Source organism: Mugil cephalus, chromosome 18 (genome assembly GCF_022458985.1).
Source record: "Mugil cephalus isolate CIBA_MC_2020 chromosome 18, CIBA_Mcephalus_1.1, whole genome shotgun sequence".
Lineage (NCBI taxonomy): Eukaryota > Metazoa > Chordata > Actinopteri > Mugiliformes > Mugilidae > Mugil > Mugil cephalus.
The window spans coordinates 577,529-605,000 of NC_061787.1; the positions used below are offsets into that span (position 1 = coordinate 577,529).

At 44.5% G+C, this 27,472-nt stretch overlaps 1 protein-coding gene across 3 annotated transcripts in view; it reads right to left on the bottom strand.

Moving 5' to 3' along the window:
* The window catches only part of LOC124995754 (sodium channel protein type 4 subunit alpha-like), a 195,046-nt gene that overhangs the window by 41,055 nt on the left and 126,519 nt on the right, over positions 1–27,472 (bottom strand). For all 3 annotated transcript variants that reach the window (XM_047568403.1, XM_047568404.1, XM_047568402.1), the window contains exons 17-22: positions 23,153–23,326; positions 22,546–22,707; positions 22,262–22,456; positions 7,716–7,856; positions 7,515–7,635; positions 6,014–6,213 (exon numbers count right to left, since the gene is read on the bottom strand). In XM_047568403.1, coding sequence (XP_047424359.1) covers positions 6,014–6,213; positions 7,515–7,635; positions 7,716–7,856; positions 22,262–22,456; positions 22,546–22,707; positions 23,153–23,326 — 993 coding nt within the window. The remainder of the gene's footprint in view (positions 1–6,013; positions 6,214–7,514; positions 7,636–7,715; positions 7,857–22,261; positions 22,457–22,545; positions 22,708–23,152; positions 23,327–27,472) is intronic.

The window sequence follows — 27,472 nt, forward strand, 5'->3', positions numbered from 1 at the left end:
CTATTTATCATTACCAGGTAAAGCACCAGAGTCATGTGATGTCACAAACAGAGACGATAGAAGGGAGAATGTGTACGTTGGTTAAACGAGGATTTATCTGTTTGTAGCAGCTAATGTTAGCACAGAGCCTGTGTCCTGTGGACCTGTCTCTGTAAAAACACTGATGATTATCCTGAGTTACATTCTTAAATATGAAATAGATCCAGAGCCTGTGTCCTGTGGACTTGTCTCTGTAAAAACACTGGTGATTATTCTGAGTTACATTCTTAAATATGAAATAGATCCGTGTTTTACTGGGATGAAGCTGAGAGCGGTTTAAGGTCTAGTGCAGACAGTCAGGGCCAGAGTGAAGTCTGTGAATTTGGGGGAATACCTGAGTAAAGCTGAGCCTGTACCTATATTTACACCTGTAGGTGTTGTGTTCACAGCTCCTACCGATGGATATATGAAGGGCAGCTTGTGACGACTGGCGCTGCAGAACCCACAGTCTGACCTTTAACCTCGGCTGTTGACTGAGCCCAACCAAGCAATTCGAGCCTTTACGAGACTGCGTGCAAAAACCACCATTCTTGGATTTACTGACGCCAATAAAGCCATGAGTTCAGACTAATTAATTCATTTACGATATAAACCCAGGGATTATAATAAACCGGCTAAAGACCGCAGTGCTGGAGCGGCTTAACAGCTTCTATTTACAGCGAGCTGTTTGTGTACTGCAAATAAATTACAGACAGACCTGGAGGCAGAGGAGAGATGGGCCCAGAGATACAGGGAGGGAGAGGTCGGAAAAAAGGGAATCACAGCCAGAAAACAGGGGAAGATGACAACAGAAAGAGGAATGAATGAACGGAGAAGGGTTAGACTGACAGTTAGCTGCATGTCAACGCACTGAAAACTGTCATTCATCGGGTTATTAACATGTCTTTTATTATAAGCTGCTTTAGACTAAATGTTTGTGGTAACAGCTGATCAGGGTCTGATCTGATCCCATTAATCAGAACAGAACCAGTTCAAACAAACAAATACACGAGCACAAAATCCCTGTGTCATTAGTTTGAATGAGGGTTTTCTTCATGTTTCTTTCAAATGAAAAGTGTCAAAGCTTCGTCGGGTTAAAACGTAAACCTGTGTGTGTTTCTAATAAAGTGAACCGTGACGTTCGTTAAACCTGTTTCCAATGTGAAGATACTAGAAAATAATAGCAATTAAAGATGGAGGGTCATTAACCTCCTGAGACCTGAGCTTTACTTTGTTATGCATTTTTAATGTCTCCAAGGTGTTTGGGATCAGCAGGAACTAAGAACTATAAAAACTAAGCAGCATCTTTGAACAGGAAGTAGTTTCTGGAAAAAATAATGTCCTCATATGTGGACGCGGGGATTATTTCACTGTATATTATGATAAAGTCACAAATATGTAACAAAATATCAGACTGAACATGGCTGTGCAAAGGCAGAATTACAAATAATGAATTGTCCTCAGATAAGAATTTGCTAATTAGTGAAGTTATATCTCATTAATATTGATGGAAAAGTTAATAAACATAAATAAGAAAGTTTCAGCTGTAAAATCTGGTGAAGTTTTGCACATTTTTGCAGTTTTGTTCTGTGATCGGCTGCAGAATGAATCCAGTGAAACTCTCTGCATCATGTTTTTTTCTAGTTATGATGATAAAAGTCTAAACGAAGCAGGAGAAGCTGCTACAAACCTAAAGCTTGACGTCCCCATATGAGGACGTTTGGTCTCAGGCGGTTACCAGTAAAAAGGTCAGAGTACGCTGCTATGACAGTTGTGTGGAAGGACACATTTCACACTGTGCACGTCTCCAAACAAAGCGTCGTCCTTGAGCCTCGCTCCAAACACCAACCGGCCAAGTTGGAAAGGACGGAGCGGAGGGAGCTACTGAACCCAGCTGCTGACTAATCTTATTCAGGTTTCACCAGCACCTTCCTGTTGGTACATTATTTAGCTGCCTATGTAGGTCACACGCTGGCTAACACACATTGTCTGAAATAATAATAAAAAAAATCATTTCGCATTCACGCTGCTGAGCCAGCGAGAGGCTTCGCCAGAAACAACATCAATTATTCACACGTCCAAATATTACGTGTTTAACAGAAATACGAGCGGTCGCGTATTTCTCATAATAAAAATCCTGCTCAGACTCATTTATTTCTACAGTGATGACGACAAACGACGTCACCAGCTGCTTCCCCCTGTTGGCGTCTGTAAGATTTACAACTGATACAGAATTGTGCAATGTGTAATTCATATCAGGCCGTGACCGTGACCTTAAAATATTCCACCAATCTTCTGCAACAAAGAGGAAATATCTCTTCACACCAGCAGGTGGCAGCACCTCGTATTCATCAGCCAGAACAGGAAAGTGGAAGAGCTTCTATTAGCTGGGAGGCTCTGAATGATCTAGAGCTTCCTTCTCCTGCTGGTCTACACTTCATTCATTCACGGTGTTCACCTACACCTGAGCCCAGAAAACAGAAAACACTCGCAGGCTTCAGGATCTACTCTAAACCAGGATCTATTCTAAACCAGGATCTACTCTAAACCAGGATCTACTCTAAACCAGGATCTACTCTAAACCAGGATCTACTCTAAACCAGGATCTACTCTAAACCAGGATCTACTCTAAACCAGGATCTCCTCTAAACCAGGATCTACTCTAAACCAGGATCTCCTCTAAACCAGGATCTCCTCTAAACCAGGATCTCCTCTAAACCCGCTGAGCAAAAGAAATAATCTGCTGTTTCCTTCAGGGGCTGGTGGAGACCAAAAATAGAGCGACTCTACATGACTCTACATGATAATGATCCCAGACTAAACCTCTAAACTCTAAACTTCTGAAGCAGGACTGAACAAAAGACGCTGAAGAACCTGTTTTATATGTGCAACAGTTTCCAAAGATCCACATTGAGACAGGAGAAGTGAGGAGTTTACCCAGAAGAACATGAGGATGAGGTTAAACGTTGTGGTCGGCTCAGAGCAGAAGGAAGGAAGCGAGAGCAGAAGCAGCCTGAACAGCCTGCAAACAGAGTTGATGCTGAAGCCTTGTGAAAGCAGCGATGCTCTGTGACTTCCTCTCTCTCTTCGCTGTCCAGACCCTCGTACCAGCCTCCCTTCATGCTTTGGCTGTGCAGCCTTTAAAGAGCCCTCGTACATAGTGAATGCTCTTTCTGTGTCTACAGCACATTCAGCACCGACCCTGCATCTAATCCTAAGGAACGTGATTCTACGCTGAACACTGGAGTCTGTCCTCGCATGGACACGTCATACATGTCCACACTGTGTGTGTGTCTCTGACATAATAAATAAAGAAATAAAACATGCTCCTGAGTTTAGTTCGTCCTTTCACATCAGGTCAGTGTGTGTTTTCCCTCTCGGCTGCTGCTCCACACATGGACAGAACTTCACCGAGGCCAGAACACAGCTTCCTGTTTATATTCCCCCGTCACTGTGTTTGTTCCCAGTCTCACTTCAGATGAGTCTGAATTAGGATTTATTTTATTTTATTACAGGTGTGATGAGCTGATAACTGGACAGCGCTACATCCAATCATGTTGTAAACTAATTTAACTCAGGTTTAAAGAAGACGTGTCTGTGTCTTCAGTCCATCACCACATAACGTCCACGTAAAGGATTTGATCTCAGCAACAATCAGCTCCAGAGACACTAAACCGTTTATAAGTGGGGGAAACTTCCACAAGCATGTTTTATATTAATCAATTAATTATTTTCATGTTTTACTTTCAGCTGTTTCAGATGTATCATGTAGCGATAGTGAAATATTTCAGTTAATTTAATTAAAGTACGGCTGCAGTGCATCTGAAAAGACATGAGAGGAACCGTCCAAATCAACCAGTTAACAACAAGACAGAAGTGAAAACGATGTGTAAAGTGCTTTAGTACTAAGAAACGAGTTAAGTTAAAATAATGTATGAAATAAGTATCAATACGTGGTGTAAGAGAAAGAATCAGATAAATCAGACTAAACACTAAATAAATCCAGGTCCTCCACCACCTTTAATGCACCTTTTTAAGAGAAACAACACGAATAGACACAAAGCTTTTTCTTTTTCTTTTTCTTTTAGGAATCCCTGACAGATAGAGAGACAGAGAAAGACAGAGGGAGAGAAGGAGAACAGGTGCACAACATGATTAAAGAGGAAAGGTGATGATGAACTGAGTCAGCACAGGTGCACACACACACACACACACACACACACACACACACACACACACACACACGACACAAATCTGTCATTTCATGTTAGATACAAAGAGAAGAGAGAGCGAACAACCAACCACCTCCCTCCTCTTCTTCTTCTTCTTCTTCTGCTGCTGCTGCCTCACATGTAGAGACACAGAAACCAGTGTGTGTGTCTCTGGGAGGACCTTCCCGTCCCAGAGACACACACACTGTAAAACACGTCCCAGCAGGTTTTACTCTTCAAAAAAGCCCCCGCAACTTATACGGAGACGTTTCAGCTTCACCAGGTTTGTTCCTGAAGGAGAAATTAGGCTGTTTGAAAAATGTGACACCGATTCTTACAAAGAACACGCACACGTACGAACGCACACAAACTGTGGCTCAGTGGGACTTTGTGTCCTTTCAATAGATGAATAGAGACGCACACAAACACAGGAAATGCACACACACACATGTACTAATATACAGCCTTTTAGCACGAGCGCATGGCAGTGAGAAACATGTTGGACCATGAAGCAGCGCCTGAGGCCTCCGCTCTGTTCCAGGGGTCAGTCTCACTGCATGTGTGTGTCTGTGTGTGTGTGAGTGTGTGAGTCCATCCTTTACATGACGCACACATCGATACGTCACAACAATACGGCCTTCAAACCCTGTTTGTGTCTCATTTTCAAATTTACTCACATTTACATTTTTAGCAACATAAATGTTTTTTTTTAATGTTTACCTTAATTTGATTGTAATTTTATGGTAGAAAAACATGTGGAGCAAAGTAAAAGATCAGGCTGGAAGTCTGAGTCAATGTAGAGGAACATAAGTGTCTCAGAGTTCTGGGTCCGTGTCTTAATAAATGAAATAAATCATAAATAATGGTTCCATTCATTTAGATGATTTACAGATGTTTCAGTTCCAGAACCTGTATTTTCCATCTAGGCCTTTAATGACCTCCAACCTCATTACAAACACGTCTTAACCCGAACATCCTGACTCCACCGCTGTAGAAACATCGTACAGACACACAATAAAACAGGACGTCACATCATAAACACGTATCTCATAGAGAGACGTCATCACTGGAGCAGGAAACTCAGAACAATTCAACCAGTCTCCTCTCGTTCTCTGCAGCCGCCACCAACTCAGACGTCACATCCAGCAGAAACATCGACGAACCAGTCAGAGTCAGACACGATGCAAACGTTTTCTCTTTAAAAGTCAGTATAAGATTCAACCAACAATAACATTCAAACAAACCCAACAACTTGTTCCAGCTTTGATTCCTCCAGAACTAAACCACTTAGAGAGATTCTGACTTTCCTGATGGAAACTTCAGAGTCTTGTCTTTAAAAAGAGACCGAGACCATGAATGAACATGTTCATGAACAGGATTCATTCTTAAACAGGTGTTTTTCCTCCAAAGTGTCTGTACTGACATGAGGTTAAATCTCGTCTATGGCTTCGTTATATTTCAGTTCCTGATCTGCACCAGTTCCTCTCAGAGCTTCTCAGAGTTTGGTTCTAGGCAGCTTCTTGTGTTATTGGTGTGATCACTTGTTTGTTCTCTGTTGTGTAGCTCGGCTCTGTGAGAGTTAACGAACTGACCCGAACACTCAGACCAGCTGACGGACAGTTGTTAGAAGTTAACCTCAGGGCGACAGCAGCTGACTCCCCCTCACACCTGAGCCTGTTTACGTCAGGCACAGGTGTGTGTGTGTGTGAGTGTGTGTGTGTGTGTGTGTGTGTGTGTGTGTGTGTGTGTGTGTGTGTGTGTGTGCGTTAGATCAGCAGACAGACCTCCTCTCTCTCCTCGTCTCCCTCGTCCACGCCGTCCGAGCCCTCGCTCTGCTCCTCCTCCCCCTCCTCCTCCTCCTCCTCCTCCTCCTCGGGGAACTCCACGTCCGACTCTCCGGGCGCGATGGGGACGCTGATGGTCAGGTTGGGGTTCGTCATGTAGCTGTCGTCCTCCGGCACCACGTACTTCTCCACATGGCGGCCTGAGGTGAGGACAGACGGACGCACTGATGAATATTTTGTCTCTGAAAGCCTGTGGTGCGTTCACACAAGCAACGAGAGAGCGAAGTTGACTAGTCGCCGATCACGTGACAATAACAACATGGACGCCTCCTGGAAGAGGCGGAGTCTGGGAAGAAGCTAACGCTAGCAGAGGATCCTCTCAGCTTCAGTCAATTAACAACTTCACTAAACATCCTGTGGTAAAACAGAGACGGAGGCATCAACTGGTTTATTAGACAGCTGCTATACACAGAACAATCTGAGGAGATACAGCGCGTTTTCTTTAACCTGGTATAAAGACTAAGAATATCTGCAGCACACAGCACTGATAAGATCATGTATTTATGTTCAGTGTTGTGTTCTACATTCACATTGTTGCTGTGGTTGTGGACTGTGTTTTTTTTCCTTGATGTCAGTGAATGCACCATGAGCTGAGGGTTTCTGGTGTCGACTACCGACAGTAGTTTGTGTTCAAACTTCAACAAATTTTCAGAAAAACCTCCGTAGAAACATAGGTATCATTGTTGCAAAGCATTTGTTTCTACTGTGTTTTTATGTGTGACGCCATAAACATCTTCAATGGGATATGAAACAACGAGCTGATGTCCAACACACATCGAGACGACTTCAGCTTCTGACACTGGTCACGCATCAACTCATCACAAACGTTTGCTTCAACTGTTCCTGTTTTCTATTTGCAGCCAGCGCCGGTCGTATCTTTTGTTGGTCATGTTGTGGAAACACCATCGTGAGCGGAGGCTCGACCACAAAGTGGGGGAGGACCCGAACAGAAGATAATCCAACGAAGATAACTGAGACACAGGCAACGAATCACGAGGAAAAACAACCAAAAACACGGTAAACGATCTGGGGAAAACAGCCGAGCCTGGGTCCTAAGGTTGGACGCTGGACTATACACACTGAGGAACTAACTAAAGGAAAAAGAATCACGTTTATCAATACACGTTTTGTCTGTTGTTGTGAAACATCATCAGTCTCTGTCCAAGTCTTCTTACAATTCAAAGCACAGTCCAAACAGATGTGTCTTTTATGCATCAGGAGTTAACTTAATGAATAACTTAAATAACATATAACATATTTAACTAATTATTTATTTGACAAAAAACACAATTTTCCCAGTTTGGCTGTGAGATGTCCCAGCACCTTAATGTGAAAGAACAGGCTTTTACTGTCCTCATGGACCTCGTGGAGTAGAAGAAGTGGACGGAGGCTGTGTTTATTGTAGGAAAGTGAGACATGTATTTGTCACAGTGTGTGTTACCTATGACGGCTCCATTGGCCTCGGTGTGTACGGTGCTCAGGCGTTTCAGCTTCATCATGGCTTTGGCCTCCTTTCGTTTCTGCCGCCGTCGCTTCAGGTTCCCATTAAAGAAATCCACCACCTGCCCCACAAACACAGACCAAACATCACACACAGGGCAGAAAACAGGCGTCTCACGGCTTCAGAGCGACGGGCGGGTACCTGTCTCCGACACCAGCCCAGGCCCCTGGTGATCCGGTGGATGGCGATGTGCAGGTTGTTCATCTCACCGTCGTCGTCCGGAGCCGAGAGGTTGTCGGAGCTGAAACTGCTGAGGAGCAGAGCCAGGAAGAGGTTCAGCAGCTGGAGACACAAAGAAAGAGACGGACGTTTGAGACCGACACATAAGCATCAGATCACTCACAAAACATTATTAACATTAACATTATTAATCCATAACTTTTGGCCATAAATGTCCATTAAATTACGCACCAAGCTGCCAGTCAGCGTTTGGTGCGTTTGCTGGTGTTGGGTTTTACTGGTGCGTCGCTACAACGCTGGTATTAGTACTGAACCCTCGACTGAGGCTTTACTGTTATTCAGCGTGTTGATCAGCAACACAATATGTCGGTCACTCTGATCAGCTCAGACAACCAGGGCATGAACAGAGAAATGAACGTAGACACATGAAGGAGTTCAAAGGTCACACATAGCTTCCTAGCCTCCAAGCTAATGGCAGATATTTCTACAGACGTTTTATTTGGGAGGTACGAGGCGGGTTCACAGTTCCCACGTTGCTGGTTGCTCTCTGATGTTGTGAGTCTGCGCATTTAAAGGATTGAAACATTTACAGGAAAAACAACATCAGTGTCATAATAGCGGTGGTGGAACAGTCAGAGGATCCTTAAAGGCTTTAGAATAACACAGAAAAACAACTAGAACAACAACGAGGAGGAGTCACAAATATGATCACGATTTACACAATTGAAGCAGATTCGGTGGTTTTCTATTGGACATTTGTCAAGTGGTTAAAGTGGTTCATCCACTTTGGGGGGACAGAGGCAGAACATTTCCCAGCGATCCATCCTGTAGTTATTATTTCAGTGTTGCTTGCTTGGTTCAGTCAGCTCTCACCTACAGCTGTGAAGCCTGGGAAACGAGCCAAGAGGAAGAACCGAAGCTAAACGCAGTCTGGAGGAGGAAGACAACTGTCAAATGGGCAAGAACTGAAAATCAGGAGGACAGGGAACATCCTAACGAAAAGACGTCAGAGCACTAACGTAGATCCAGCTCTGCAGGCTACATGTTACAAGATACAACAACCGGCAGAGCTGAACCAAAGTGAAGCAATAACAATCTACTGTGTCAAAAATAACACTAGACAAAAGCTCGACTTGTTTTCATCTGTACAGTGTGTGTTGAATCACTGTATAAATGTGGACAACAGGTCCTCACTTCCTTGCGTTGGCCAAACTGATGCTAGTTCCCGGGGTTACGGGCGGCGCCATCTTGTCTGAGTACGGTCTGAGGGGAGGAGCCACGTTATCAATGCCCCGCCCACACTTCCTCTAGACTCACTCCTGTTTTGGTTTAATTAATACCACGCTCTGCTCTACTTCCACCAGCTACCAGGAAATGTTGGATTACACTGTACTTGATTTAACTTTATTTAGTTTTCTTTTTCTTTTAACTCTCACAAACTCACAGCACCGCTTTACGGAGCGGTTGGCATGGCAACAGGTGGTCGTCATTATGTCCCATCCTGTTTCTACTGCGTCAAATAACAAACTAAAAAGAAACTTATCCAAATAACTGACATGCGAACATGCATCATATTAACTACCTGAAATGACAGAAAACATCCGTGAAAGTGATGTATTTGCTGTGTATTAGTTTGGCTAAAGTCCCGCCCACTAACACGGAGGGGGTGGAGCTTATTACCTGTACTGCAGCCTCCAGACACCAGGGGGAGCTCTACTCGCTTTGGCTTCACTTTAGAGGAGCTGTTCCACAGTCTATAGAACCTGGTCTAAGAAAAATCACTAGTGCAGAAACCAGGAAACCCTCCTCATTTTCATTCAGGCGTTTCTCTTCTTCCTTCCTTCCTTCCTTCCTTCCTTCCTTCCTTCCTTCCTCGTGTTCGTTAGTTAACTCACTACACACACTGTGGTATCACTGTTTCCAGCACAGCTTGATTATTCAGGGTGTGATGAATAATGCCTGAGGCCCTTGGTAACTGATCGCTCCGTCGGAGTGCTGCTCTTAGCCAGATTGGTTGTGTTTAACCACAGCTGAGTGTGTGTTTTGGTGACAGGTGTAGGTCGGGAGGATCAAGTGGCAGCGTCCTGTGTGTCTCTATGATTACAGGAAAGCCGACCACAGACTGTACGTTTCCCCGTGGAACTCCAGCAGGACTTTCTGTGAACTGCAGCACAGTGACGTAGCTGAAAGACGTAGTTGGTCAGAGAAGCAGAGCGAGACAGAAACGGACTAAGGTCAAAGGACAAACTCTGATATCTTTCAAATGCACAAATATTTCCTTAACAACACAACAGTTTGTAGCTCCTCCAAGCTTCCTAGCTAATACCCCTTTATAGCTTCCTAGCCTCCCAGCTAATAGCTCTTTATAGCTTCCTAGCCTCCCAGCTAATAGCTCTGTATAGCTTCCTAGCCTCCCAGCTAATAGCTCTTTATAGCTTCCTAACCTCCCAGCTAATAGCTCTGTGTAGCTTCCTAGCCTCCCAGCTAATAGCTCTGTGTAGCTTCCTAGCCTCCCAGCTAATAGCTCTGTGTAGCTTCCTAGCCTCCCAGCTAATAGCTCTGTGTAGCTTCCTAGCCTCCCAGCTAATAGCTCTGTGTAGCTTCCTAGCCTCCCAGCTAATAGCTCTTTATAGCTTCCTAGTCTCCCAGCTAATAGCTTGTTATAGCTTCCTAGCCTCCCAGCTAATAGTAGCTCTGATTCTTCGCTCATGTAGCTGGAAAGTCCTACAACTAATCAGAGACATTTTGTTCAACTTTACTCTTCTGTTCATCACCACATAAAAACTCACCCAAACGCTTTGAGTTTGAGTTTATATTCAAGATAACCAAACCATCCAGAACATAAATGAATAAATAAATGATGGAATAAAATTGGACCGGATGTATAACTGTATGTATTCTGCATTCAGATTTATAATTTGTAAAATACTTTTTTTAACAGAATCACCTTGTTTTTTTATTAGGTTTAATGCTTGTGTTTGAACAACAACATGGACACAACAGACCAACTTTACTCGTGAAAAGCATCTGTCAAACACATAATTCACCTCTGTCATCTGCTCACACACCGACAACAAACCCATGAGACACACAAACAAACAGCTGGTCAGCGGTTACGTAACAACTCCACTGGATCCACCAGCTTCACAGTTTCTGGTTGTGTAAGAGGAAAACGGGCCAGTGGGTCAATATCTGACACAGGAGGAAACTCTGACCTGTGTGTGTGTCTGTGTGTGTGTGTCTGTGTGTGTGTGTGTGTGTGTGTGTGTGTGTGTGGTTGTATTACTCAGGGATAAACACTCACCAACTGACCAACACATTCTTTCAAAACACAAAAAATCAGGTGAACCCGACAACTTCTTCTTCTGTTTTATCTGTGTTCCAGCTTTGATTCCTCCAGAACTAAACCACGTAGAGAGATTCTGACTGTAGTGACAGAAACTTCAGAGTCTTGTCTTTAAAAAGAGACCGAGACCATGAATGATCCAACATGTTCATGAACAGCGTTCAGTTACTTTGGATTTGTCCTAAATAGGAGTTTGTTTGTTTTTTGCTGAAAGGCTGGAATGATGAGAGGACAAAGTGGACTCCTGGGGGACAAACTCCACTGGAATATGAACGTTGTGGGACCATGTGTCCCTCATGGGCCATTTTCTGGGTCCCTGAACTTTGAGGTTGGGCACTTGGTTGAGATGAAGCGAGTCTGGCTTCCCGGCTAAAACATACATAATGTTGAGTGTGGTGATGTGTTCAAGGGCAGCGTCTTTGGTTCAGATCCAGGACTCAGTGTTTGTTGTTTGGTGTTGGTCTGACGTGTCGACGTCTTTATGATTAATGAGAACAGCCTGAAATCAGTGGTTTAAAGATGTTAACTAAGATTTATGTCAGAGTGAGCTACAGTAATAATCACAGGACATGTGAGTGAGGTGCAAAACTGTTTAAAAATATCTGAGGCAGAAAAAGTTACTGTACCTATTTGTGTCTGTCTGTGTGTGGTCTTTTTATTTTATTGTGAGTCAGACTTTAGAGAAATACTAGTGTTGTGGATCCTTAATGGTTCAGTGTTTAGTTGAGGTGGTCAGGGTCAGATACGTACATGGACCATGTCACTGGGCCTCACAGAGGCAGAAACACGGGTTTGTCTTTGTGCGCATCGACTGCAGCCGATGATGTGTTGATGTTGCTGCTACTGATCGGGCTTCGCCTGTCACATGCCTGGTTTCACCGCCGTCCGGGTGAAGCTGCAGGCTGGATGCAACACCAATAGATCGATGGTGTTGATTGGTTAACATGGCAACATGATCGGACAAGTCGACCAATGACCTTGTTCCTTTCCAACAGTCGATAACACAGCGCACCGACGAGAATAGACACTGGCCCGTCCACCTCCTTACAGACGAACAGGAAATACGGGGAGTTCTGTTTGTGGCCACTTGGGGCAGTGCAAACAAGCATCATGCACAACGTGACTGCACTTTATTAGTTCCCCAGAACTATCGCGCTCTGTAGTTGTTGAATGATCCACTATGTTCACCAGCTCATCACTGACTCAGCTTCGTTCCCACCGGATTCACGGCTGGTCCAAGACTCATCTACTGTAGTCATGTGTTTCAGTCAGTGCAGAAACTTAGGCAGCGTCAAAACTGCCAGAAAATCTCAGAAGAAGAACAACAACTGATGACGTCAGTCAGACAGCAGCTTATAGATGTTTGGTCCAGTCGGACGCTGAGTTCATGAAGCTTGATCATTTCCAGAGTAGAGAACAGGTTTTCTGGAGGCAGGCGACGAGCTGCCCTCACACCAACTACGACACAAGGATTTATGGATTCAATCCAGTTTTATCTAGAATAGGAACGAGGAAGACAAGAAAAGACTGGAGGAATCTCCAGGGAATGGACATTATGTTCATGGGACGTCCCCATCTCTGATCTGCTAATTTACTGCAGAGCAGGCGGCAGATCTTTATTTATTTATTTATTTATTTTAGCAGCTTTCAGAGAAATCGTTGTGAGTCTTTCCTCACGTTCTCGAGTTCCTGCATCTGTGTTTTCATGACTTACACCAGTTAAACTAAACAGTGGCTCTTTGTTACGAACTGGTTCCAAGTCTGGATCTAATTTAACTGGTTCTAACTGGTTCTAACTGGACACTGGAAGCCCTTCTGATGTGGGTGGGAAACCCCACTGAAAACAGCTTGGGTAACACAACGCACAGCGTCTTTTTTGTGTGTGTGCATGTGTCCAGTTATCTGTGTGTGTGTGTGTGTGTGTGTGTGTGTGTGTCCAGTTATCTGTGTGTGTGTGTGTGTGTGTGTGTGTGTGTGTGTGTGTGTGTGTGTGTGGTTTGGCCCACTTCCTGTGCTAATTGATATGATCCTCTTAACGAGTTAAACGAGGTGAATGGGGGGGGGGATCAGGTGGTCCACTCCTCTGAAAACTGACACACACACACACACACACACACACACACACACACACACACACACACACACACACACACACACACACACACACCGTGTGAAACTGGAAAGGCAGGAGAACAGCTGAGCCGCTGGTCGTCTACATGGACCTGAACATTATTTTTGTTAAACTGTATTTGGATTAGTTTGTCGTAGTCGTATTTTTCCTCATAGTCACGGTTTCTACTTTTATTTTATGTCATTTCATGTCCTCGTCTGTGACTAAATTTACATTTTAATGTTGGTGTGGACTGATGCAGCTGATTGACATGTGATTTCTGCAAATGTTTCCCTGCAGGAGCTCTGTGCACTGCTGAAATTTAAATTGCGAGCTCATCCGAATATCTGGGCATCTAGGACATAAACGTGGACAGCAGAGGTGATTCCTCTCTTTTCTGTCAGTCCAGTTCTTCACTTCTTCTTCTTTTAACTGGTTCTTTTATCTGTTGGCGTCACTCAGGGATAAAAACCGTCTTAACAGTGATGTGAAAATTTGCTCCAACATTTAGTGAGACTTTTAGACCAGAGAGTTAAGTTCTCTGGCACATTTTATTAAATGAAGTCTGACTGTTGAGTCCAGCCTGCAGCCTTTTCTTCTCCTAATAAAGTTGTTCTGAATTGAAATGTGAATTTGAACTGAATTGAACGTGGAGATATATTTACATGTTTTACTAGGACAGAAGAACCACGACAGGACGAAATGTCCACTAACAACAGGAGAGAAGGTTTGTATGAACCAGAAGGTTCGTTGCTTTCAGGTCATGAATCCTGCTGGAAATAAGCTCCTCTGCTAAATGATATGTTCTGTGCTGCCGGTTAATTAGGTCTTTAAAGACCAGCGTTAGAGAAACAGGCAGCTGAGTTGCAGCGGATGAGACGGAGGTTCAGCTCGGGTGGACGAGCAGCGTCCTGGAAGCAGCTGCTGCCCTGGAAACAGCCCGACACACACACACACACACACACACACCTGAAAATAAACCCACACAACCACGCGGTGGTGGTGGCGGAGGTGTAGGTGGTGGATGAGATACGATCTGTTTCTGGAGCTTCTCCTCGTCACAACAAACCCCAGGAGCGAAGCCCCTCGGGAACATGGTTAGAAACATGAGAGACTCCGTGAACCAGCGGAGGAGACAGAGCGGCAGCTTTTATTTTCATTTCATCCATGAACCAGATCAAATCCTGTTGCTTTAGCTCGTTCCTCGTGTGGAAGAACCAACCTCCACTGGATCAGAGACTATGAGCCTGATTTACTGAAGGTTTTCACACAAACGTCATTACACAGACAAACTGGTGACGAAGCTGATCTACTAGGAGGCAGACGAGTGTCGAGTCTGTAAAATAAGACGCAGACCATTCAGCATGTTGGGCTTAATGAAGGTGTAGATAATAATAATACTGGGCCGAGAATAGACTTAAAAATAGAGCTGAAGCTTTTGTGTTTATTTATCTATGAATCCTTTAAGACTGAAACATCAGCCCACAGATAAAAAATAAAGCTTAAGGTATTTAAATCACCATAACTCACCAATGGACAAATCCAAAGTGTGGCTGAATCTCTGAACACTGGGAAGTTGTGCTTTCTGTAATGATGAGGCAGCGCTGCTGTTGGCTGCAGGACGGGGGGCGATGCAGGACGGGGGTTCGTGTTTCCCTACAGCTCTGACCTTGTCACAGATCCTCCCACGTCTCCTTTCTGCTGGTTATGTTAATATTTCTTTGCTGTAACTGTTTATTTGCCTTATTTGCTCTAACGCCTCCGATTCCATGGCTTTAGATTTCATTTAGTTTCTTCTGTTCAGTCTGTTCTTCCATAATCTCTGTGTGAAATCCTCCTTTAAACATGGCGGCCTCCACCACCTTTAGTGTTGATCTTATTAAAAGAGGCCATATGAGCCTCCCACCATTTCTAACGTCAGCGTTTCCATCATGGCTGTGTCCACATTGTTAAAACAAAAAAAATAAAAGTCTGTATTATTATACTGTATCACGACCGGAGTCACTTCTTTTACAGATATTACAGTTTGAAAACGACTTTACTCAGTGTTGCCGTTGGTTGCAGAGATTTGTGGAGGTTCCACAATCTTTTTCTTCCAGTGTCTCATCTTTCATGCATCTTTGTTAATCTAAGACTAAACTTGTTGACTCGTAGCTTTACAACAAGAGGATACAGCAAATGATGCCTATTTAAAAACGAATGGATTGAAGGATTTTAAGAATCAGATCTTTTAAATCAAGTTTGAATGTGAAAAACACATTTGTTTTTAAGCCCATATACACTGTTGTCTAAAGTGTCACATAGTAACCGGCTGGAAGTATTTCAGGAATAATACCTGCTCTTTGTTTTGCTTTTACTCACATTTACCAGATGGTTTTCTTTCTCCCCCAGATGTTTATTTCATTAAGACGTCGACCACAAACGCAGTTAATCAGCCTAAACTGCTGATTTTTAGCTCCTCAGGAGACTTTTAAATGTCACAATGATTAAAGCCAGAGAAAAGATGCAGATGTAGAAATATGATGACGAGCAGGGAAGGATAGGAACACAGGTAAGAGGAGGAGGAGGAGGAGAAAGAGGAGCAGGAGAAGGAGGAGGAGGAGGAGGAGCAGGAGGCAAGAGGGGGAGGACGAGGAGGAGGAGGAGGAAGAGGAGGAGGAGGAGGAGAAAGAGGAGGAAGAGGAGGAAGAGGACGAGGAGGACGAGGAGGAGGAGGGGGGGGGGGAGGAGAACAGGAAGGAGCAGGAGAAGGAGGAGGAGGAGGAGGAAGAGGACGAGGAGGACGAGGAGGAGGAGGGGGGGGGGGAGGAGAACAGGAAGGAGCAGGAGAAGGAGGAGGAGGAGGAGGAGGAGGAGGAGGAAGAGGAAGAGGAGGAGGTGGAGGAGGAAGAGGAGGAGAACAGGAAGGAGGAGCAGGAGAGGAGGAGGAGGAGGATGTCGTGGCAGGTGTGCTGCAGTCAGTGCTGGCTCAGGGAAACACATTCAGCCGCTCGTTTGTCATGAAAAGAAACCGCAAACTAAACATCTGCTTCCCACACACACACAGACACACACACACACAGACACACACACACAGACACACACACACACACACACACACACACACACACACACACACACACACACAGACACACATTCAGAAATCAGATCTACAGGACAGAGGAGGAATCATAGAGGAAACACTTTAACAGACGTCTCTCTCTCAAAGCATAGACTGTATATAAACATGGACCAAACACGTCTCCACTTCCTCTCATTGGACAAATTGATGCTATTTTCCCAGAGTTATGGTTTGAGTTTGATCAGTTCGGCCGTAGGGCGGAGCCATGATATTGATGCCCCGCCCACTCTTCGTCCAGACTCACTTGTATTTCCATTTAACCAATGCTTCGCTCTGCTCCGCCTCCAGCAGCTATGAGGAAATGTTGGATTATACACTGGACTTATTTTTAAAACTAGTTTTTGCAAGTGTCACGGTCCTACGCGACTTATTTACAGAGCGGTTGTCATGGCAACTGGAGGTCGTCATTATGTCACATCCTGTTTCTTTAGCGTCAAATAACAAACTAAAACAAACCGTATCCAAAAACATAGCACTTAAACATCATCAACATTATATTAACTACCTCAAATGACTGAAACCATCCTTTGGCCCATGTCCCGCCCACTAACATGGAGGGGGAGGAGCTAAAAGCCTGTACTGCAGCCTCCAGCCACCAGGGGGAGCTCTACTAGCTTTAGCTTCACTTTTTAGGAGCTGTTCCTCCGTCCATCTTTATTTAGAGACAATAGTTCAAACCAGATCAATGTCGGGAAACGTCTTTAAACGTCTTTAAACATCTGGAAACGTCTGGAAACGTCTTTAAACGTCTTTAAACATCTGGAAACGTCTGGAAACGTCTTTAAACGTCTTTAAACATCTGGAAACGTCTGGAAACGTCTTTAAACGTCTTTAAACATCTGGAAACATCTGAAAACGTCTTTAAACGTCTTTAAACGTCTGGAAACGTCTAGAAACATCTGGAAACATCTGAAAACGTCTTTAAACGTCTTTAAACATCTGGAAACGTCTGGAAAAGTCTGGAAACATCTGGAAACGTCTGGAAACGTCTGGAAAATTTGGAACGTTCTGGAAGTCTGGCATGTTACAACTGAACCTGACTGAACCTGCAATGGGACAGCTGATATTCAGATTAAAGGTTTGTCTCAGTAGCGCACTGTACACTCTTTACACCAGACACTCACTAATCACACACCACACACACACACACACACACACACACACACACACACACACACACACACACAGCGAGTGTGTTTGGGAGATAAGAGGTGATTCTGCACCTCTTCTTTATCTACCAGAGAAAACATGGACGTCTGTTACATCCACACAGACACACACTGAACACCAGCTACACACAAGTCTGTTGTGTTCTTCTATAAACAGCTGATATTTGTGTAACCACTGTCTGTCCTTCCGTCCGTTTATCGCTCTGTCATTCTATCCTTCCTTCCTTCCTTCCTTCCTTCTGTCCTTCTGTCCTTCCATCCTTCCTTCCTTCCTTCCTTCTGTCCTTCCATCCTTCCTTCCTTCCTTCCTTCTGTCCTTCCTTCCTTCCTTCCTTCCTTCCATCCTTCCTTCCTTCCTTCTGTCCTTCCTTCCTTCCTTCCTTCCTTCCTTCCTTCCTTCTGTCCTTCCTTCCTTCCTTCCTTCCTTCTGTCCTTCCTTCCTTCCATCCTTCCTTCCTTCTGTCCTTCCTTCTTTCCTTCCATCCTTCCTTCCTTCCTTCCTTCTGTCCTTCCTTCCTTCCTTCTGTCCTTCCTTCTTTCCTTCCTTCCTTCCTTCCTTCCTTCCTTCTGTCCTTCCTTCCTTCCTTCTGTCCTTCCATCCTTCCTTCTGTCCTTCCTTCCTTCCTTCCTTCCTTCCTTCTGTCCTTCCTTCCTTCCTTCCTTCTGTCCTTCCTTCCTTCCATCCTTCCTTCCTTCTGTCCTTCCTTCTTTCCTTCCATCCTTCCTTCCTTCCTTCCTTCCTTCCTTCCTTCCTTCTGTCCTTCCTTCCTTCCTTCCTTCCTTCTGTCCTTCCTTCCTTCCTTCCTTCCTTCCTTCTGTCCTTCCTTCCTTCCTTCCTTCTGTCCTTCCTTCCTTCCTTCCTTCCTTCCTTCTGTCCTTCCTTCTTCCTTCCATCCTTCCTTTCCTTCCTTCCTCCTTCCTTCTTCCTTCTGTCCTTCCTTCCTTCCTTCCTTCTTCCTTCTTCCTTCTTTCCTTCCTTCCTTCTTCCTTCTTCCTTCCTTCCTTCTGTCCTTCCTTCCTTCCTTCTTCTTCCTTCCTTCCTTCCTCCTTCCTTCCTTCTGTCCTTCCTTCCTTCCTTCCATCCTTCCTTCCTTCCTTCTGTCCTTCCTTCCTTCCTTCCTTCCTTCTGTCCTTCCTTCCTTCCTTCCTTCCTTCCTTCCTTCCATCCTTCCTTCCTTCCACTCTCAAGCTCCTTCCTCGTTCTGTTAGTTTGTTTCTTCCCTCTGTCTCGACAATGAAACTATGAAAAAACAACACACACACACTGTCTGTGTGTGTGTGTGTGTGTGTGTGTGTGTGTGTCTGTGTGTGTGTGTGTCTGTGTGTGTGTGTCTCTGTGTGTGTGTCTGTCTCTCTGTGTGTGTGTGTGTGTGTGTGTGTGTGTCTCTGTGTGTGTATGTGTGTGTGTGTGTCTCTGTGTGTGTGTCTGTCTCTCTGTGTGTGTGTGTGTGTGTCTGTGTGTGTGTCTCTGTGTGTGTGTGTGTGTCTGTGTGTGTGTGTCTGTCTCTGTGTGTGTGTCTCTGTGTGTGTGTGTGTGTGTGTGTCTGTCTCTGTGTGTGTGTCTCTGTGTGTGTGTGTGTGTGTGTGTGTGTGTGTGTGTCTGTCTCTGTGTGTGTGTCTCTGTGTGTGTGTGTGTCTGTCTCTGTGTGTGTGTGTCTGTCTCTGTGTGTGTGTGTGTGTGTGTGTCTGTCTCTGTGTGCGTGTCTCTGTGTGTGTGCGTCCTATCAGGCTTGTTATTAAATATCTATGAGACCATTAAGTTAAGTAGGAGAGTGAGACTCTATTATTGCAGCAGCTGCACGTGAAGCAGTGACTGAACGTCGCTGAATGTGACACTTGACTGGGAACAAGACGAGAAGAAGAACAAGTCTTTGTGTTTGTGGAGCTTTTCCTCGCGCTGCTGTGTTTCCAGTACAGCTTTTCAAAATAAAAGCCATACGGCTGAAGTTTTGTGTGTTTCCATTGGAAGGTGTTTTGTGAAGTGTGTTACCACTGTTACCTTAAAAAGTAATCTGATTACTGATTACACCTTTAAAAGTAACTTAGTTACTTCACTGATTACTTGGTTTCAAAAGTAACTAAAACGGATTAAATGTTACTTTATTAGCATTTCCTCTACAACATAAGGCCCCGACCAACTTCTCCAACTTCTCTAACTTCTCTAACTTCTCTAACTTCTCTAACTCTCCCCGTTTCCCTGGTTTGTTCCAGAGTCTTGACTTTGAGACGTTTAACCTCTGACCCTCGTCCTCCGTCCTCCTGCTCTATTCGCTCCCCCAGCGGCTCGGACACGCTCCCTCCCTCCACTGTTGGTGGTGATGTTGTTGATGTGTGAAAAACTTGGATAAGTGACTTAAATCTGATTTTATCTAATCTTAATAACTGGTTTGAAAGAGTAACGCGTTAGATGACTGTTACTGGAGAAAAGTGGTCAGATTAGAGTAAAACAAACACATTATCAACATTAACTCAGAACGAACAAACTTCCTTCATCAACTAACACATTTCCTACACAATAAGTAACGTGTGTGTGTGTGTGTGAGTGTGTGTGTGTGTGTGGCTGTGTGTGTGTGTGTGTGTGTGTGTGTGTGTGTGTCTGTGTGTGTGTGTGTGTGTGTCTGTGTGTGTCTGTGTGTGTGTGTGTGTGTCTGTGTGTGTGTCTGTGTGTTAGTGTGTGTTAGTGTGTGTGTGTGTGTGTGTGTGTGTGTGTGTGTGTGTTTCTTGTGTGTGTGTGTCTGTCTCTGTGTGTGTGTGTGTGTGTGTGTGTGTGTGTGTGTGTGTCTGTGTGTGTGTCTGTGTGTTAGTGTGTGTTAGTGTGTGTTGACCATCAGATACGTGGACTTTCTCCTCTTGTTACCTCCTGTCTCTGAATCCTTTGATCAGGACACACGGGGCCGGTGATGGATTGACTGATGTGTTTAGGGAGGTGCAGACGTGACGTGTTCATGCTGTAGCTGTAGCTGTGGTGGTGGTGGGGTAATGGGGGGGGGGGGGGGGGGGGGGGTGTACAGGGGGGGGGGCAGGTAAAATGATCTGGTGCCTGTGAATGAGTCTGGGGGGGTTTGCAGCGTAAGATGAGAGGACAGATACTTATCTGGAGAAAGGAAATCTTTCCTCTGCTGCTTTAGCTGGAAAAATGAGCGCTCACTGTGTGTGTGTGTGTGTGTTAATGTGTGTGTGTGTGTGTGTGTGTGTGTGTGTGTGTTAGTGTGTGTGTGTGTTAGTGTGTGTGTGTGTGTGTGTGTGTGTTAGTGTGTGTGTTAATGTGTGTGTGTGGGTGATTAGGCTTGTTCTACATGAAGTTAACACCACTTTGCCACATGAGCTTCAGGATCTGAGAGAGAAAGGTGCTTGATATGAGGAACAGATACTTTAACCACTGGTCTGATATAAATAATATAATAATAACAATTAAACGGGGAAAGAGTTCGTCCTGGAAGGATCTGGACTTAAAGAGGAACCTCAGCGACGTGTCTCTGATACAACACAACGTACAGGACGTTATTTAGATTAAACAGCCTGATGTAAATCCACTGAGTCTAAAGCTTGTATCTGTTAGCAGCTCATAGATCCTCCTCCAACCTTATCTTTCACTTTTATTTCCATTTTATTTTAGTTTTACTTATTTTATAGGTATTTTTTATTATCTTTATACTCTTTTTTTTATATATTTATTACCCATACTGTCTATGCAGTAACCTGTAAATATCTGATCCCTGTAAACCCCGTTTACTCTTCCACTCTAACAGTCGTGTTTGCATTTCATATATATTCTGTATTCTCCTGTTTGTCCTGTTCTTCCATGTCACGCTGCTCACTTCTGCCTTAAATTGTCCCCGGGGGGGAAATAAAGTTCCCTGAATCTGAATCTGGCCAGTAGGTGGCGGTAATGCAGCTGCAAGCTGGTTTGAAAACTGCAAACAAACCAAAAGAAGCGATAAAATGTTTGGTCTTTTCCTCATGAAGAACTGAAGGTGAGATTTTAACCGTCAGGTTTTACATCGTGTTTGTTTCAGTTACAGGCAGCAGTGAAGCTCCTGGTTCCTAGAAAAAGCTGGAGATGAACAAAGACTCTGGATTATGTGAGACTACGTGTAGATCACGGCTGGAACGTGCAGCAGATCTTTGTCGGGGAAAAACCAGCTCCACTTCCCCCGTAAACATGTGGGAAGTTCATGCTAGCTTACATGCTAACGGAAAGCTACATCACGTTAATAGAAGTTGGTCGTATGAAGAGACAAGCAGATGTCCAACGCTCACTACATGTTGACACGCAACATAAAAACTGGCTCTTTGTTGGTCCTTTGTTGTGGTGACACGTCAAACAATCACATCAGTGATGATTCTGCAACCGTGTCACTGACAAAGCTGGTGCAGTTGTTGCTTTTTTGTCGCATGTGCAAACGCAAAACAGGTACACAAAGAAAATAGCTGCTTGGAACAGACATTTTCCCTCCTCAACGCTCGAATACCTCATCATCAAACACTGGAATCACCCTACAGCGCTTTGAAGGAGCTCATTTGGACGTAGTATTTGTAGAAACCACCAAGCTGATGGAAAAGAGACCTGGTGGTTCAAACACATTATCTACGGAGGAATGAAGGTGGAGCGACCAAGACTCTCATCCAACCACGACCCAATAATCCAGCTCCTAAACGTTATCACCAGATTAACGAACACAAACAACACATCCAAACCTTCACTGTAAACCGTTCCCTCAGGTTTAAACCGAAACGGCCGAAGAGTTGAGAGTCACTCACCACCAGATTCCCAATCACCATGACCAGCATGAAGACGAGGATGCACAGCGGCTGCCCCGCGACCTCCATGCAGTCCCACATGGTCTCGATCCACTCGCCACACAGAACCCTGAAGACGATGAGGAAGGAGTGGAAGAAGTCCTTCATGTGCCAGCGTGGGAGAACACAGTCCTTGGAGATCTTACACACACAGTCCTGCCAAAAGAAGCTGCATGTAATGAACCTGAATTAAGAAATCTAAGCGATAATAAGCCTTTATGCGAGTATGAGATCGGAGGCGCCACCGTGTAGTTTTTCCCAAACAGCTGCATCCCGACCACGGCGAAGATGAAGACGATGATGGCGAGGACGAGCGTCAGGTTCCCCAGAGCGCCCATCGAGTTCCCGATGATCTTGATCAGGGTGTTGAGAGTCGGCCATGAGCGAGCAAGTTTGAAGACGCGGAGCTGGTAGGAAAAGACAGAAAGGACGAGGTCATTAGGACGCATGTGTCCACAAACACAGGGGAACATAATCCCTCCTCCACTAAAAGGCCCAGAAGATCTTTACTGCACCATCATCATTTCCCAACAGAGACTCCAACATTCAGCCAGAAACATCTTGTATTCCCAAGATGCACTGAGTCACAAAAGTCACATTAATGATAAATACCCCAAAACCATGAAGACCAGACATGTCATAAAAGGGCTGCTTCATCTACAGCCAAATCTAAAAGGGAAGAACATGTTGGTGACTCTGGCATCGTCACCACACGTCCTTCCACCATCATCTAACCCCGACATGCAAACGAGCAGCGGCTCTACTCTCACCTCCCTCTTCATTACTTCGGTTACTCTGTTCTGTCGGGTCTAAACTGTCTCATTTAGTTTCTCCTGATGTGAAGCACTTTACCAGTCTGAAGGAGCGTAAGACGCTGAGTCCTTCCACATCGGACAGGCCGAGCTCCATGAGGCTGAGGCACACGATGATGCTGTCGAAGATGTTCCAGCCGGTCTGGAAGTAGTAGTACGGATCCAGGGCGATGATCTTCAAAACCATCTCGGCCGTGAAAATCCCAGAGAAAACCTGAGACACAAACACAGACAGGGAGACGAGTTTAAGCCCACGTCACATCAGACCAGGCTGGGAGGACGCACTGGTTCCCTGAATGGCCACGCGAGACATGATGTGTATGTTAAAGTTTTAAATCAATACTTAGAGTCCAGCTTTCCAGAATATTGCATTGTTTGCAGCAGTAAGTGAAATATCAGTTTGTCTGACTCAGTACCCAAAGTTGCAGTTCCTCCTACGTCCACTAGAGGCTCTAACATATCTGTAGACCTCCATGTGAAACACTAATTTCTCCATTAATGAGAACTCGATGGTGGAGAATCTTTATAAAATGAAATGGTTGTTGTCTCTTTGAGGACCAGGTGGGTGTCCTCACAGGTTGCCAGGTTGTTGCTAGGTTGTTGCTAGGTTGTTGCTATGTTGTTGCCAGGTTGTTGCTAGGTTGTTGCTAGGTTGCTCTTTGACCAGTTCTGAATTAGTTATTCACATCACTAGAAGTACTGACGATAAAACCTGTGAAAATGCAGCTACAGTTATATTTGAGAAAGCTGAGATATAAAAACAAAGACAGACACACAGGTTGAATCTTTGCTAACACAGATGTCAGTCGTCACTTTCACAGATATTTTTCTAGTTGCAATTCATGAAAACAAAACCAAAACACATAACGGACTCAATGAACAACTAAAATATGACTGGACTCATTTGCAGTTTCATAAAAAGCCCAGATCAGATAAAGTTGATGCTTAAACGATGAACATGTGCTTCATCCTGTTCATCTACATCCAGAGGAAACAGAAAACGAACTGGTTTAGTTTAGATGACTCCTAATCATTGTTCTGGGTGTTGGAGCCTCATCCAGAGAAGAATTAACTCTGACGACTGAAAGTATATAAAATACACAGACATTTACGTTGATCTCTCATCAATAATTCAAGTGTCACACAAACAAATGCAAGCTACACTGGAGGTAACATTCTGTGCAGGTAAGGACACACACAGACACAAAGTCAGACTCACAAACAGAGACAGAGGGAAATGAAGGGCAGAATTAGCCGAAGGGTCGGACATTTCAGATTGGGTTAGGGTCTCACACACACACACACACACACACACAAAGACACACAAAGAGACACAAAGACACACACAGGCGTGTCGCCTCCTATAACTCCAGCTGAAACACAACATCTCTTTAAAAGGAGCTCGGCTGAACACAGTTCCAGCAGATTGGCACGTTAGCTCCGGTTAGCCTGGAGCTAGTGTGTGTGTGTATATGTATATATGTGTATATATGTATATACTGTGTGTATATGTATATATGTATATATGGAGCCCAGAGCCAGGAGCCTCCAGTCCACACAGACGCCAGAAAACTGGATGCAAAGAGACGCAGATCATCTACAAGTCAGTTTGTGTTTCTCTGAGCTCCGTTTGTGTCTTTGTAGTCTCACGCACACTCGCAGGTCACATCAGGGTCACGCGTGGTCTACAACGTTCCCTCCACATGAACCATGAAGAAACGTCCGTGTTGTCTAATGTGATGATGTGTATGTTGACAGGTGCCTGAATCAGCTCTTATGTTCTGAGAAAGATACATTCAGTCTCTTTTCAGTCGGTAACACAACCAGCTGATCTCTGTGTGTCAGACGGGTTCATGGTCGACACCTTCATGATGCACTGATCAAACAAACACTATATCATCACCAGTATTCGCTCACATCCTTTACATGCATATGAACTTAATCCATAGGGTTTAATATGAATATAACAGCTTCAGTTCTTCTGGTAAAGACTTTCCACGACGTTCATGGGAATGTTTGACCATAAAAACATGAGGTCAGACACTGATGGTGGAGGAGAAGGCCTGGATCACAGTCTTCATCTAATTCAGCCCAAAGGTGTCGTATCAGGTTGAGCCCAGTTCTTCCAAACCAGACTCCCTCATCCATGTCTTTATGGATCTTCCTTTCATCCCCAAACTGGACCCATAAATGTGGGATCATGGACTTGAGTTCTTTCCCCCATGCACTGGGTGATGTTTGGCTTGGATGCAGCTGCTGGGCCATAGAAACCTATTCCATGAAGCTCTACGCTCTGTTCTGGAGCTAATCTGAAGCTAAACATGAAGTTTGGAGGACTTCAATCTCTTCCACTTTGTTATAAAACCACTGAAAGTTGACTGTGAAATATTTAGTTGTGAGGAGATTTCTTGTTGCACAGGTAGCATCCTATCATAGCACCAGTCACTGAGCTCCTGAGAGCCTCCAGTCTTTCACTAATGTTTGCAGCAGCCTGCATCGTGTCTAGGAGGGATTTCATGCAGCTGAATTCAGTTATTTGAATGGGTGAGGGAAGATGTTTGGCAATATAGTGTAGGAAGGAAGGAGGACACACGCTAACTGGGGAGCATGCTAAAGCTAAGGCTAGCAGTAGTTTTAGTAGTTGTAGTCGGGCTAAGCTAATCTCTCTGTTGAAAGTCACACGGTGGCTGTATTGAGGGGGGGGACTCATCACTGTTAAATCTTCCTGAGGTGTCGTGGGTCTAACTAATGAAACATCGGTGAAGAAACCCAGTGATGTGCCACATCCTGCTTCCTGCCGCTGGCTAGGCTAGTTAGCTGCTGTTTTATCTTAGCAGAGGGGAGAAGTGTTGGTCGAAGTGTAGTTGCTCGTCCCATCACTAAGCTTCTAAATGTGTTTAATCTCGGATCATGGCACAAAGGATTGTAACATCTTGTCCTGTGTATTAATGAATGTTGGCAGCTGTGGTCTGAGCTTCAGTCACAAAAAGGCCAAACTGCAACACATCGTCAGTGGAAGCTGGAGATGTGAAGCTGACGTCCTGATATGTGCGTTTGCATATTTAGGCCCGTGTCCGTCCCAAACCCAGCACAGCTGTCGCACCACGACATCACTAACAAACCCGTTTCTTTCTCATTTGGTGATTTCATAAACGGGAGCTGAGCTTTTCTGCAGCCGTCTGCTCCTGTGGTTTGATGTGTTAAGCCTCCGTCCGTCGCTCTCTGCAGACTCAGCTCGTCCAGGACTGCTCGCTCTCGCTCTGCATCACGTGTGTTTGTGTTTGTCGAGCTGTGTGTGTTTATGAGTGGAGGGAATCCTTGATGTGACACCAGCTACGAGACACACGTGTGCGTTTGTGTGTGTTTTACAGCCAGGTTGTGTGTTTGTGTTCTGTGGATCTCCCCCAAAAAAAAAGGTTTGAGTTTTATTAGAGTGTGACTGTGTGTGTGTGTTTGCACGTGTGAAGGTGTGTGTGTACTGCACAAAATCTGAGGTTTCTGGGGTTAACACACACACACACACACACACACACACACACACACACACACACACACACACACACACACACACACACACACACACACACACACACACACACACACACCCTCTTCTATAGGCTCATTAACTCAGTGGCGCGTTGATTAGCTACTCAACAATCACGCTGTTATTATTACTGACATCAGGAGCTTCTCTCACTCTCACACATATTCTGCCTGTGTGTGTGTGTGTGTGTGTGTGTGTGTGTGTGTGTGTGTGTGTGTGTGTGTGTGTGTGTGTGTGTGTGTGTGTGTGTGTGTGTGTGTGTGTCTGACGGTGTTTTATTAAGTACAGGGGGAAGATTTTCATTCAGTACCAACACTGTGTTGTCATGTTGTCTTTTTGAGGGGTTACGACCTGTTAAAATTTGGTATATGGGTAAAGGTTACAGTTAGAGTAAAGTAGAGCTCCCCCTGGTGGCTGGAGGCTGCAGTACAGGTCATAAGCTCCGCCCCCTCCATGTTAATGGAAACCAAAGACACTAAAATACACGTCAAATATTTTTCTGTCATTTTGGATCAATAAAGAATCTGTAACTGAGGAGATTGGAAGTGGAAGCAAATATAAATTTATAATAAATTATAAAATAGAAATGTCTCACACCAGCGTAGGCTGTTCCATAGACATCGTCTATGTCCTTTAAATGAGCCTCATCATTTCTAAAGTAAAAAGATTTTAAAATATATATCTACATACATACATTAGTAATGACGGTGACACAAGTGCAAAGAACTCGTTTTAAACAGAGTAGAAGAAGAAGATGATGCTGCCATGTCGGTTGTCATTTCTTCTTTGTCTAAAATTCCTTCTTCAGAGGAAAAA